Below are 13,706 nucleotides of genomic sequence, written 5' to 3'. Positions count from 1 at the left end.
GTCATACTGACACCGAAAAATCCTTTTTATTAAAAACTGGATCAATGGATAATGCAATTCAAGACTTTTTATTGGCTTAGCCATTACGGTTTATCAGCCAATATACCATAATTTAATATCTGTACATTGTAACATCCGGTTTCTTCTCACGAAATAAAGTCGAGAAGATTTGTCTAATATCTTGGGGGCGTTTTTTTTTTCAATAAAATAATTATTCCACTCGCGCTTGTTGGATATGAGATGATTATAGCCAACTCGGCGCTACGCGCCTCTGTCTATCATCTCATATCCAACGCGCGCTCGTGGAATAATTGTTAAATAAAGTCTAACAGCAAGATTTCATAGGATTTCTAAAATCATCTGATTGTATCAACATTTTTTAAGTTTATCCTTCTCTAAGAGTGACCCCAAAACTGACATTTCTATCCATCCATTATACGGTACCGGTATATCTAAAGCGAGTGTGGTAACATATCTTAAGTTACAGCTTCTCAAGACTGCATCAGCTATCTGTACGTTATTTTCCAAATTTTAGGTTATTTTTATTCATAAAGTAACTGAAATACTACGAGCGTCTTGATTGGTGAAAACCTATCGTTCATTGCACCGGTAAACTCATAGCCCCCGGCTTGGGACTTAATTTTATTCTTAAGTAGGTAATATTCTTTGTAAATTTTCTTTGTAAATTTTATTTGTGTCCCCACATTAGTACGGGATATCTCCCAAACTAGAAGGTTCTTTGACACGTTAATAAAGTTTCTATGTATCTGACTGTCTGTCTGTCTGTTTGTCGAACTATCTCTCTATCTAAACCTTGCGAGTGTCCTCCCACGATCCCAAGCGGGTTATTACGCTGGTAAACCAATTGGAGGTACTGTCTACTGCTTAATTAAATTTTGATAAATTCTGTTCACTCTGAATCAAGTAATTCGAACTAATTATTGCAGAGTGGGTGAAATTTGCAACAGCAGCACGAAAATTAGGCCATTGACTAGGAGGCAGCTCCATATACGCATTTAGTCTACAAAGCCGTCCAAGTGATACAAGAAAGTATGAAAGATACGATTCTTTCTAAAAAGAAAGAACAACTAGGAGATAACAGCACCCTTTGATCGCTATCAAGACTTCGCCTGATTCCCATGATCGTGTTACAAGGTCAAGGAGCAGAGTCGTGGGGTCTCCAACATGCGTATACAGCCCATCAAGAGCGTGGGCCAAGTCGTAAGTCTAATGATGATTGTAAAACGCTATATGTGAGACCCGGTAGACACCTGAGTCAGTGGACAGTTCAGTATTTCAGTGAAGATCGAAAGAAATGATTGCAAAACAACACAATTCCACTTGCGATCACTTTTAGGTTGGCAATTTTCAATTTACCATTAGAAAATGTTTGTCTGGTACTCCAGTAGGTAGCAACATAAAAAAAAAGTACAAAGCCATTTTAGAGGAAGCAATTCCTTTATTCAGTTTAAGCCAAACATTCTTGCCTTACACAATACCACTTGCACTCCGATCATAAGCACTACTCTGGTGTCCAAGTTACTTTACTGACTCTTCAAAAAAAGTGCCGCGCCACACTGGGTCCACCTACTTTGGTTACCCCCACACGGCATGTTAAAACATGTGACTGTCTTGTCTCGGTCGGCACTGTAGTAGATTGGGATCGAAATGCATTCGTTCTCTGGATAAGGGTCAGTGGTATCCTGATTGTCAAAAAATAACAAATAAATTACACAAGTCGATTTGCCAGTTGTAATAGGGACTATTTAGTATTACAGATTGTCAGACTGGAAATCAAGTTTGCTTTCTTAACCAATTGTCCAGGATCAATAAGCACGTTTATTACATCGCTCGCAGCGCCCGTGGCAAGATGAGGCGAATCCTGTGTTCTGATTGGCTACCCGAGCGTACAAGATGGGCCCATCTTGCCCGCTTGGAATTGCCCGCATCGAAAAAATTTGAATTACAACTACGTTCGTAATTCTTGTACAATGTCGGCGATCGAAACGCAAAAAGCGGAAGAATATAGTCAAAACAGAGAAAACAGAAACGACTCTCGTGAGTTTGTTGTGCTACAAACACACTTGGCTTTCTTTCCCGACTCTCGAAGTAAACAAGTCATTCCTAATTCTTAGAAAAGCGAAATTTTTTTGCAATGTAATAAATCCTTTATTAACCAGGCTTGCTCGGTCAAGATGGCTGGATATTAGCCTCGTTCTTTTTCGCATTTTTATGGACCTCGACTTCGTCTCGGTCTATAAAAATGCAAAATAAGAACTCGGCCAATATCCACCCATCTTGACGTCACACTTGGTTAACAACCCATATTTCTTATATTAATACATTAAGGATTGATGAGCTCTTTCCCGAGTAAACGAAGACAAAGGCTGGTAAGTTTCTTAAGCAGGATATTACACATACCCAAGTTTTGACCTGAGATAATACAAGCGAAAGTCCAACGCTGGCCTTCCATAAAGTGTACTTTATGGTTGGCTGTGTACATTTGGGAAGAGTGGAGCGGATTCAGTGATGAGAAAAGAGCATAATCTGTTGGCGATCACTGCTCTGAGGGCCTTCGTCAACCGTCAAATGGCCAAAATATCAACCGCCAACCGTCAAAAACGCAATATTTTTACCGTCAACCGTCAAATAAGCAAGCCAATGTTAGCCGTCAAATGTCTCATATATCTTTATTTAAGAACTAAATGATTGCCTTAATTGGGGTCAAGTTCAAGTTTATAAATAGAAGTTTGGATATGTCACAAAAATACATTTATGTAAGTCCTTTTACTTCTAGTTGCGAGTAAAACTGGTTAGCCACAGAACTGACTTCAGGTGTGAAAACACTTCCGGTGTCGTAAAACGCTAGTCATTTGTTAATAAAAGGTGTTATAAATTAAAAGTTCTTAACAAACGCGTCATCATGTAAAACTACAACCAAATTCGCGCAATTAGTTCGTTTATAAACGACATTCCAAAAACTTCACCGTCAATAGTCAAATGATCTAAAATTTAACCGTCGACCGTCAAAAAGGCTTCTTTTTAACCGTCAATATGACCCCTCGCATTGAGAACCTCTGCTATATATGAACGACTTACCTTTGGCACCCACGCCACCTCAGCATTGGGGATCGCTGAAACACTAGGCGAGTCTCGCTGATTTTCTGTAAGTGTATTACCGTCAAAGCTACAACCTTCCAATTGAAGACCACCGAGCTAATTAGAGAGAAAACAACGTGAGTATTCAAACAACTTTTAAGTGGCAAACAGACCTTAAAGTTTTAAGGGTTTCATTACAAGTCATTTGCACACTTGCGTCGCCCGATAACGTTCCAGAATTTGTACATGGGCGCAAAGCTCCAAACATATTACGCCAAGTGAAAAGGTTGTCGCTATTAAAAAAATGGCCCCTTCCTCCAGAAACAGCAACAGGTAGGTACAAACCTTCACGGTAAACTTGGCTCCAGATATCTTTGATCCTTTCCAAGAAACAGCGAGTTTCAAACTATCGATGGACGTTTTCATCGCTCTGGGAAAAAAATTAAATATAAAGGTTATGAATAGCCACAATGGTACACGTTCACATCTCCCTGTGGAGAGCTTGGGCTTCAGTACTTTTTCCAGCTTCTTACTTGGATACAAGATCCCTATAAAAGGCAAGAGCTGCAAGGCGTTGTCAGTTCTTAAAATTAATACAGTTAAAACTTTCTTCAAGGGGATTCTCGTCAATGGACTGCTCTTAGAGCGACAAATATGGTAAAATCCCTTCACATACTTCCCATAGATGACCAAATCCAGTTACACTTATTATGCCTCGTGAAGGGTACCTACCTTCCAAGCGTATATGATTTTTTGCGCGTTGTGGTAGCAGCCTGCTAATAATCATGAGTGGCAAGAAATCCATGCAAAGATAGGTCTTATGCAAGAGCACCACTCAACCATCTCGGTAAGAACACTGCCAGGGCTCCTTCAGCCACCGTCGAACTCTCTAAGCGAAATTCTACATCCAAAATCTGACGTTTTCGATTCAAGTAATCTAGGTATTACAAAACTTTAACAGTGATACAAGCGGTGATAATAATTCTCATACCGTGCTGTTTGCTGACGCAGGGCATTGAGGAATGTATCTGGATGGAACAGGTCTGAGAGATCCAACACATCCCTTAACAAGGAGTCTGAGCTGCACTTCTCCACCCACGAGCCTAGTGCAAGGGTCTTGGCAACTAGGGACCTCAACCACTGAATAGGGTCCTCGGGGCCCTCAAAACGATTGCTCCAAGACAGAGGGACCTAACAAACAAACAGCAGGGGTTAGGCAATTGAGCACTACATGCAAAACACTGGTTTTCATGAAAAACCTGAAAATTAAAAATGTAAATTGATCACAATCGATATGTCCAGGTAAGATCCCAGAAAGGTCAAGGCTGTCTTCTAAACTACCCGTGAAAGCTATGGACTTTCTTGCACTCAATAAAGTGGCAATCTAAACAAGGGTTGTTCAAGAGTTTAGATTCTTATTCCCATCATATTTTGTAACTTTTTTTTTAATTTGGACCTTTGGTACAGGGTAAATACTGTGTATACTTTATATCCACCGTTGTTTAGTTTTTTGTTTCACAATATTTCCACACCCTAAAGAAATGTTTTTACTGTTGTTACTGCCGTTGGTAAAGTCTTCCTTAAACCTTCACACACTAAGATCATTACGCATATTCTCCATACTGTTCTTTCTACATTTTCGAAGGTGTCGACAAGGAGAATTTTTTTAACAATCAAGAGTTTATTGAGTTGGCTAAGATTTCCTCTATTCTCCTTACCTTCATGAGAGATTCAGGAGTGAAATTGTAGGGTAAAATTAGATGCTAGTCACCCTTAGGAATAACCTTACCTCTTGTTTAAGTAAAGCCCCTGCTAGTGCCTGGACTTCAGCATCCAACAACGCTGTTCCTCGGATGACCTTGCTAAGGGAGGAAAGGGACGCGTGCACAATTTGCACCAATCGGATTGCATTGTAACGCTCAAGCTGCACGAATGATGTCACTGGAGATTCCTCACCAGTCTCCGTAGGGGCAGAAATTTTCATCTGGATCAGTTGAGAGCCCTGCAACCACAAAATGGCGATCAGGAAACACAGTAAATAGGAGGACAGGACTCCCAGGAAAAGTGCCAACGTCGTGCAATATCGTTCAATATCGGACGAATATTGGCAATATCGTTCAATATCGGACGAATATTGGCAATATCGTTCGTTTCGTTCAATCGAACTGAGATCTATTATCTCACGTGGACAGTCATATTATAAGAAAGGATGATAGAGAAGAACTTTCACTAGGGTACCTGGTTGAGTTTCTTCCACAAGTTCAAGATCGGTGACAGCTCAGTGGACCATTTTTCTTTGTCAAACTTGCTTGCTTCTAGGTTGGAGCGCATCAGCACTTTGAGTTGACCTATCACCTGAGGAACCACAGCAGAGGAGTGAAGTTCGAGAAAAGCCACGCTAACGTACAAAGCTCGTGTATAAGGCTGATAACTAAAGAATGTTTAATGCACACTTCCTATCCTCTTAGATGACCTTTTAGATCCTCGAAGTGCCACAAAGGTTAACCGATTTTTGAACTCGAGAAAGAAATACGACAAGAATTGCTCTCAATCTGGATTCCAACGCTCCCACCATTTCCTCACCATGCTAAGGTAAAGTAAAAGATGTCGCCAACTAACAAAGAAAGACCCGCTGAGTGCGTGCCTCACCTGAGAGCTGATGATCCTTTGCGAAGAACGCTCGATGTTCGCTGGTAATCCAAAGAAGGACGGTTTATCATCGTCGGGAAGTGAGTTAATAATCTCCACATAATCCTAAAAAACATATATATATATAAACCATTTTTAAATCTTTATCCAATTGGTCACAGTTGTGGAAAGTGAACGACCATCCATCTCCTTCACAAATGTTTACAACTTGTATTGATGGATAATAATGAAACTTATTAAACAACTCTGGCAGTCAGAGGGCCAATAACTAAAATCAACCAATCAAAATGCTCTATTGCCGGTCAATATTCGCTCAGTATTGGACCGGGCACTGTCCCGAATGGTCCCGAATGGTCCCGAATGATACCGCACTTGTGTCCCTTTGAACTTCAGTCGTATAATAAATCTCTTATTAACCAAGCTTGCTCGGGACCATACTGGAAGAATATCGGCCCTCGGTCTTTTTTGTACGGACCTCGCTGCGCTCGGTCCGTACTGTCAAGACCTCGGGTCGATATTTTCCCAGTACGGCCCTCGCGCTTGGTTGATAAGATATACAAATAAACTTCTTACCCTGTGATGACAAGATGTCGGCAGAGTCACATTTGGAATCACTTTCTTAGCTTTAGATCGGCTTCCTCCCTTAAAAAATAATGAAAGGTTTTACAAGTCTCGAAAACAGCTTCTCTTGCTTTTCATCTGCAAGAAGCGAATGTGAAAATCGTGATTTCCTCTGGGATGATAGGCTAGTCCACTGATCGCAAGTTACACTCACTCCAACGAAGGGCTAACGCTCGAAACGTCAGCTTTTATAATCGTAACGGTGGCCAATTTACCATTTCAACTTTGTTGATATATTGAAATTATTTCGTTACCTCCACCGACGCAGCCCCAAACAGTTTCTTTAGAAACTATCAGCCTTTATACACTCAGTTTAGGCATGAATTTTACGGAAAAGACAAAATGATATTGCCACACACTTCAACCATTTGCCTTTCTTAAAAGTGAGTGTATTTCATTTACTCTCAGTGCCACATTTTGCCCTCTTTTCCTGAAGGATTTATTCTTCAGGATTAGGGAATAAGTGAACAAAATCTGAATTGATTTTGCCCTTCGCCAACAACGTAACCGTTGAGCTTATTCATTTTAAACTCACTTAATCTGCAAAGCCTCTATTTCGGTTCTTGTTCGAAAGAGCTCATCAATTCTTAAAATGGTTTTATCCCTAGAAACAGGGAAGCGTCTTCTCGGGCTATTTTCAGCTAAAAAGCAGTTTCCTCGACTCTATAATCAATCTTCCTCCATCGAGAAATTCCCTTACCGCGTGAAGACAGTAGGGCACAAGAGTACTAACAAGTTCAAGGTTTCAAAATAATTTAAGAAAACGTGTGTTGCAGTGATCATCTCACCTGGCTTGGAAAGACAGCTTGTTCAAAATACTGCAACAAATAAGATTGAAGAACCTTGGCGTCAAATGTATTGTCAACGCGGCCCCCGTATATGGCATTCTCGAATAAACCGTGAACAAACTTCCATCGAACAGACCCTGAGCCTGCAAAACAAACGATAAATGTTAAAATTCTGCCACTCGTCATAAAAGACTGTTCATTTTGGGTGATAAAAGATGCTATCAACTATATGTACAAGTTTCTTTGAAGCGCGAAAGAAGTTTTCTTTCTCAAATGCAATTGCTATGCATTATTATTTGCCGCCTTTTTCTATTTTTGTAGTCTTGTCAGTGACCCGTCATTATCTAGACTTACTTGTGACAAAGCGTGGAAAAAGCTGTTTCTTTTCCCACAGTATACCAAAATCTTTGTTTCAAGAGCCTAGAAGCTTGGAAAACGTCCAGCATTAATTCTTATGAGGCCACGTATCTGTTAACTTTACCAGATAATTTTTCGTAAATGAAACAATCAAATAATGTCAGATCTTGGGATGAAATTGCTTAGAAATGCGTCGTTTGTTCGGTTATTTAAGAAAAAGGTAAAAAACTGAGTTGTCAAAATATTCAACACTTGTTGAAACAAGCCTCTTAAGGTGACAAACGAAAGCGCAAACATCGTTTTATATTTGCAAATATGTCTACACGTGAGAGGTGTAAACGATATCTATGTTATAACAGCTGAAACGGCTTTATACTTGAGGTCCAACATTTCTATGATCCGTTTTCGTTAGATTGCAGAGAAGTGAAGGAAGCAAGTTCAAGTTTGTTAAGTATTCTTAAAATGTCAAACTCGAAGGTATCACTGGATCACGACTATTTCTTTGTATCACAAACTATTCTGAGCGTCATGTTGGCCACACCAGCTGTCGTCTCGAATGTCTTTTTACTGATCACCATCTTTCGAAACACAAACGCGAATCAAAGAATTTGGCAAACGCCTGCAACGCTCTTGGTGGTAAACCTGACCATCTGCGACCTAATGACTGGTCTTGTTCCTGGATACGGAAGCCTTTATTACGATATCTCTGTGTTAAGAGGTAAGAGGAGAGACAATCTTGTAGGAATGCAGCGTTTCTTAACTGTTTCCGCCGTTGTCACAAATATCGTTTCTTCTGGCACGATCACAGTGATGTCTTTTGACCGTTTATTAGCAGTTTCGTCTCCTTTTCAATACAAAGCGTTGGTGACGAAAACAAAGATAAAGGGAGCAATAGCGTTTATCTGGATTTATTCCCTGATTTTCTCCAGTCTTCCGTTGATGGGGGTAGCACCGTCTACGTTCGTTCTCTTGTTCTGCCATCTTCATGTTTCATTTCCTCTGATCATCTTGCCCGTGGTATACTGGAGAACATTCCGTGCGCTTCGCCTACACAATAACCAGGTGCAAGATGTGGCTGAAAACGAGGGAAGGCAGCAAATAGATATGGCTCACAGGAACAGAGAACGCAAAATGGTGTCAGCATTTCTCTTAATTCTTATCTCGTTTTACGTATCTTTCGCCCCACTGTTTATCGCTCAAAATATGTTAATTTTTCATCCAAAATACAACTATCAAGATACTTTTCGATTTTTTCTGTATACAACAAACAAAGTTCTCATAATAAATTGCTGTCTAAACCCTTTCATCTACGCGTGGAGGATTCCAACCTACAGAAGAGCATTTAAGGCGGTTTTCACTGGCTGTGTTTGCCTACCAAGAAACACTGTCTCCCTGGTGATGCAAAAACACGTCGACAACCGCACGAACCACACACGCAGCCCTGACAGTTAACAGTTGTTACTGTAGAGGAAGTCACTATTCAATTACGCAATACGGGATTCTGGGAGAAGATGAGGAAAGTTTGATTTTCACGAACGGACGGCGAGTGACTCAAAATTTTTCAAATTCCCTAAACATCCCAGCGCGTTATTACACTGGTGTACTGATGGAAAGTGCAGCCTACCGATTCTTCAAATTATACATGAGGTGCAGTACAGAAGAGGCTACTGAGCAAGCTAAGCGCGCATAGCATCTCAATTATTTCGTAACTGACAATGCACTTTTTTAAAATGAATTTTCGGTATACTTTTAAGTTCATTGTTTGCTCTCTAAAATCGTTTTATTTACATTTCATGACTCCTGATGTGAATATGAACTGGAGAAGGAAAACCAGGGTGTTGGCTGAGATATGTAGATTCCACCATAGTAATTTCAGCTTTTTATTGAACGAAAACTTGCTTGCTCAGAGGTTCACAATGCGAATTCCACTTTTTATCTTTCTTTTTCCGGTTCACTTAACCAATATACTCTGACACATCGAGGCAGTCGATAGCAGGACTGTTTTTTCAATTTTTTGGTCAGAAGTTCTTTTCAGACTAATGACCAACCAGGCACTTTTAAATGCGCTCGTGCACGATGCAAAACGTGTCCTTTCATTCACAACACTGATAAAATATCGGGACCTAAACGATCCATTAAGATCACCGATCACTTCACGTGCACCTCCGCCAATGTAATCTATTGCATAACTTGCACTTATTGCAAAAAGATATACATCGGCGAAACAGGCAGAAGACTAGGTGACCGATTCCGAGAACACCTTCGAGACGTGGAAAGGAATGACAAGGACACATCGAAACCAGTCGCTAGACATTTTAATTTACCTAATCACTCTAAGCAACACATGGCAATCTGCGGTCTTTCCTTGCACTTAGGTGGCACGGAAAGCCGTAAAAATCTTGAACAAAAGCTCATCTTTCAAACCGGCAGTCTAAATCCCACAGGGATCAACGAACGCTTTTCATTCCATTGATTTATTCATGTTTTTCTCGTTGCCATGCTCCCACCAATAACGTAGCTCCATTTTCTGCCTTTAAAAGCACACACAACCCACAATTCCTCTATTCGCTCCGACGAAGGGCTAACGCTCGAAACGTCAGCTTTTGTAATCATTACGGTGGCTAATTTACCATTTCAACTTTGTTGATATATCCAAATTATTTCGTTACTCCCACCGACGCAGCCCCAAACAGTTTCTTTCGAAACTGTCAGCCTTTATTCATTTGTTTTTTCGTTTGTTTGTTTGATTGCAGAACCATTTGTTTCTTTTGTTTTGCTTTTTGCCTGGCATAATTCTTGGTCGAGGGTGTTTAACAACACTGAAATTTCACTTACCGGCGGCTGTGCAAAGTCTGTCGATGATATCAGCTCCTGCGCGCAAGTCACCAAAAGCGAACTCATAAAACTTTGTCCAGCCCTGAAAAAATTGAGACAAAATTTGCGACTTTTCAATGAAACTTGACGGCGTTCATTGTTTGTGACAGGAGCATACACTAACTCAAAGTACTTGATGTCGTTGACAACCACTGACCTGCTTGCCGAGAAGGACCTAAGTGATGATAAAAAAAATTACAAACCTGCGGAATGTAGTTTCTTCGTTCCTGCACTATGGCATGGAACCAGGCCAGCACAAACAGCGCCTGCGCTCTGATGGAAGAGTTGCCACGGCTGATAAACTGTGGGCTCCACGAGTCGTAGGTTCGTTGAAGATTTTTCTTTATTCCTGGCGGAGCCTGTGGAAAAAAAGTTTAAACTTGGTAAGGTACCCAAACACGTGCCGATACAAAGAGTTAAAAGTTAATGAGAAAAGGAAAATAAACATAGACTTTATCATAGTGGAAGTACTGTTTTTTTCATATGTCTTTTCTTTGTCAATAAAGTCAGTGCACCAAAATTGTAATCGCGAACGACCAGAGCCGAGTTCATCCCACGCTGTTTTAACTTGGTAATACTTACAAGACACAGTCAGTAACGTTTCACATTACCTTCGTAATTTGAATCTATATGGCAAAGCACGAGTAACAAATCACGAACCTCGTAAGTAACTTTAAGACTGGATTGCAGAAGGATTGTGGGAAACTTCGGATGCGTCTCAGCTGTTAGCCACAAACGAAAGTTTTCATGAGGCTCCAAGGAGTTCAATTCCTGTAAAAATTCACAAACAAATCAGAGTCAGTCTTGGCTAGCATAACATCAACTACTTGCTTGCAGACAAAAAAGCAGGGATAAAGGAAGGCGTAAATGCGCGTTATCCGTAACGCCAAATGAAATTATTAAGAAAACCAATCTTGAAACTGGTGAGCCAATTTTAATTGTAGTAATCTTAATAAATCATCTTGGTGCTTTATTTTTATGTGCGCAAGTTTTTTAAAGTGATCCTTAACAGAGCACGTCTGTATCATCGTTTAATCATTAATGGAAGGAGGTAAAAAAGAAAAAAACAAAAGAAACAGCGCAACAAACAAACAAACAAACAAACAAAAAATACAAACTAAACTAAACAATTCAAAAGGGCAGTAAATAGCATCTGAAAAAAATAAAGCACTTATCCCCAACTTTTCAAAACCTCACATCTTCCACCCAACACTTCTTTTCTGTCCTAAATTCTTGATATTGTTGCTGTTTATACCGACTTGGCGACATTACAATCAAAAGACGCTCACTTTTTCCAGAACAGGAAGCCAAGACGTAACAAGGTGAAGGTTCTTCAAGCAAAGCCACTCGCCATTCCTGCCACAGTCATGAAGAAGCTGAAGGGCAATGTCTGCTTGACCCTGACCCATAGCGACCTACAAAATTTGACGGGGGAAAAGATAAGCTGGGAAATCGAATTGAGGGTTGAACCAAAGAATAAATCCAGTCGCAAAACGACGATAAATTCAGCGACGAATTCATTGGACTTATTAGCACTTTTGCTAGCATGAAAGTTTGCAGTTTTCGAAGGCTGATGTTTCTTTCAGTGTAAAACTCGTGAAACTTAAAATCGACACATGCGATATGTGCGATTCCTTGTAAACGCAACGACATTTTTCTAGGAAAGCAAAATGTTCGTAACGACTCTAGCAGAGTTTCGCTCTATTCTCAGAGCACACACCTGATGATATTTATCCACTCCAACCACGTCAGCCGCCGTATCTTGTAATTCCTTAAAAAAAAAAATTTCAAAAGTAAGGAAAAAACAAAGAAGTTACAGAACTCACTTCTACTAGGCTTGTGGTTTGAGGATGGCTTCGACATCTGAATTAGAAGCGCAGTTCAACATGATCTTAATGAAACCAACGATAGGAGGCAGAGATACCTATGCCGCTCATGGCTCCTTATGATCTAATTAACAATTATTCTACGAGCGCGCGTTGGATATGAGCTGATAGATAACCAACGAGGCGCGTAGCGCCGAGTTGGCTATAATCATCTCATATCCAACAAGCGCGAGTGAATAATTGTTTTATTAAAAACGCCCCCAAGATATTAGACAAATCTTTATTTTAGACAAATTTTTTAGCTCCCTTTTAATTTTAAGCTGACGCATACGCTTACCATATTTGTAGATTATGGTATATTGGCTCATATACCATAATGGCTAAGCCAATAAAAAGTCTTGAATTGCATTATCCAATGATCCAGTTTTTAATAATAAAAGTTAGACTCCGGAGTCGTAACCATATGATCTCATACGGTGGGCCTGAGAATTAGCGTTAGAATATGTTTGTTCTTCCACGTCGTAGTCTTCTTATGATACGTACAATATAGTCTCCACCTGATAAAAAGCGGAATCGGAATAAAATGGACACTTTCTGACTTTTTACGAATCCGACTCCGTCTCGACCCCGTACTTAATCGTAGGCGCTCTTAAAAGTCTAATTATGACTTTATCGCGAACAAAACGAAGGATTAAAGTTCGCAGTTAGCACAAGTTTTCAAGATTTGTAAAATTCGGCACAAAAACTAAAACAAGAGGAGAAAAATTCTGACAACAACTAAGAAACTGATCATGCATCAGAAACGATCACCACTTGTTCCATATTTAATGCAAGAATTGGAACGTACACAGAAGAGAGCAATGTCCATTATCTGCCCCGGTGTTAGCTTTCATAAGGCTCTTGTCATTATGAACTTTAAGGAATTAGCAATCCACCATGGCGAAATATGTGAGTCACTTTTTCACACAATTGTAAATGACAACAATTACCGCCTTTATAAGTTCTTACCTCCACCACACGAATCTACTTATTGATTAAGGCGCGCGTGACCTTTTAACATGCCACGTTTTAAAACCGACCGTTTTAAGAATAGCTTCATTACCTTTTCTTGCCTTAAAGCAAGTAACTTATAGGTTAGAGTTTTCAAATTTCGCATTTCGATAACCTTTTTAGCGTCTCATCTCCTGTTTGCTTTTTTATTCTTTTAAAAGATAGATTAGTTAATGATCTTGACCTATAATTTAATTTTTGTAACGTAAATACACAATTCAGTTTTCAAACTGCCATGTATTTATGAAGGAATAAAAACTTCAAACTTCAACGCCTAACTTAATGTCTTAAAAAAAAAAAAAAAGCTGGTTGCCAAAATGTAAACTTACTTGAGAGGGGTCTGCGCCAGGCGAGATAACAATCAAGATCGGTTCTCCTGGAACGGTTTCCTTTACAAGCCTTTTAAGATTTAGGGCTGGAGGGGACAGTTCTTTCATTCCTG

At 39.9% G+C, this 13,706-nt stretch overlaps 2 protein-coding genes across 2 annotated transcripts in view; one reads left to right on the top strand and one right to left on the bottom strand.

The window, feature by feature from the left end:
* Window positions 1-1,439: 1,439 nt before the first annotated feature.
* LOC111341366 (cytoplasmic dynein 2 heavy chain 1) overlaps window positions 1,440-13,706 on the bottom strand; it is a 53,982-nt gene continuing 41,715 nt past the window's right edge. Inside the window, exons 62-76 of the mRNA XM_022948332.2 lie at window positions 13,594-13,703; window positions 12,109-12,159; window positions 11,678-11,803; window positions 11,049-11,159; window positions 10,592-10,747; window positions 10,350-10,431; window positions 7,158-7,300; window positions 6,322-6,390; window positions 5,749-5,853; window positions 5,338-5,454; window positions 4,889-5,101; window positions 4,091-4,290; window positions 3,445-3,529; window positions 3,100-3,216; window positions 1,440-1,703 (exon numbers count right to left, since the gene is read on the bottom strand). Of these exons, the coding sequence (XP_022804067.2) occupies window positions 1,545-1,703; window positions 3,100-3,216; window positions 3,445-3,529; window positions 4,091-4,290; window positions 4,889-5,101; window positions 5,338-5,454; window positions 5,749-5,853; window positions 6,322-6,390; window positions 7,158-7,300; window positions 10,350-10,431; window positions 10,592-10,747; window positions 11,049-11,159; window positions 11,678-11,803; window positions 12,109-12,159; window positions 13,594-13,703 (1,844 nt within the window). The 3' untranslated portion in view covers window positions 1,440-1,544. The remainder of the gene's footprint in view (window positions 1,704-3,099; window positions 3,217-3,444; window positions 3,530-4,090; window positions 4,291-4,888; window positions 5,102-5,337; window positions 5,455-5,748; window positions 5,854-6,321; window positions 6,391-7,157; window positions 7,301-10,349; window positions 10,432-10,591; window positions 10,748-11,048; window positions 11,160-11,677; window positions 11,804-12,108; window positions 12,160-13,593; window positions 13,704-13,706) is intronic.
* On the top strand, window positions 7,913-9,437 carry LOC111341367 (beta-1 adrenergic receptor-like). The gene has a single exon (XM_022948333.2). The coding sequence runs from the start codon at window positions 7,977-7,979 to the stop codon at window positions 8,964-8,966; it is 990 nt and encodes a 329-aa protein (XP_022804068.2). The 5' UTR covers window positions 7,913-7,976; the 3' UTR covers window positions 8,967-9,437.

The sequence above is a fragment of the Stylophora pistillata genome, chromosome 9, assembly GCF_964205215.1.
Source record: "Stylophora pistillata chromosome 9, jaStyPist1.2, whole genome shotgun sequence".
NCBI classification, from domain to species: domain Eukaryota; kingdom Metazoa; phylum Cnidaria; class Anthozoa; order Scleractinia; family Pocilloporidae; genus Stylophora; species Stylophora pistillata.
Note: the sequence above shows the minus strand (reverse complement) of the source record. Positions and strands in the feature narration are given on the sequence as shown.

What these genes read in the sequence shown, in the direction of transcription:
- LOC111341367 (XM_022948333.2), top strand. Translation starts at nt 7,977, where the DNA reads ATGTCAAACTCGAAGGTATCACTGGATCACGACTATTTCTTTGTATCA.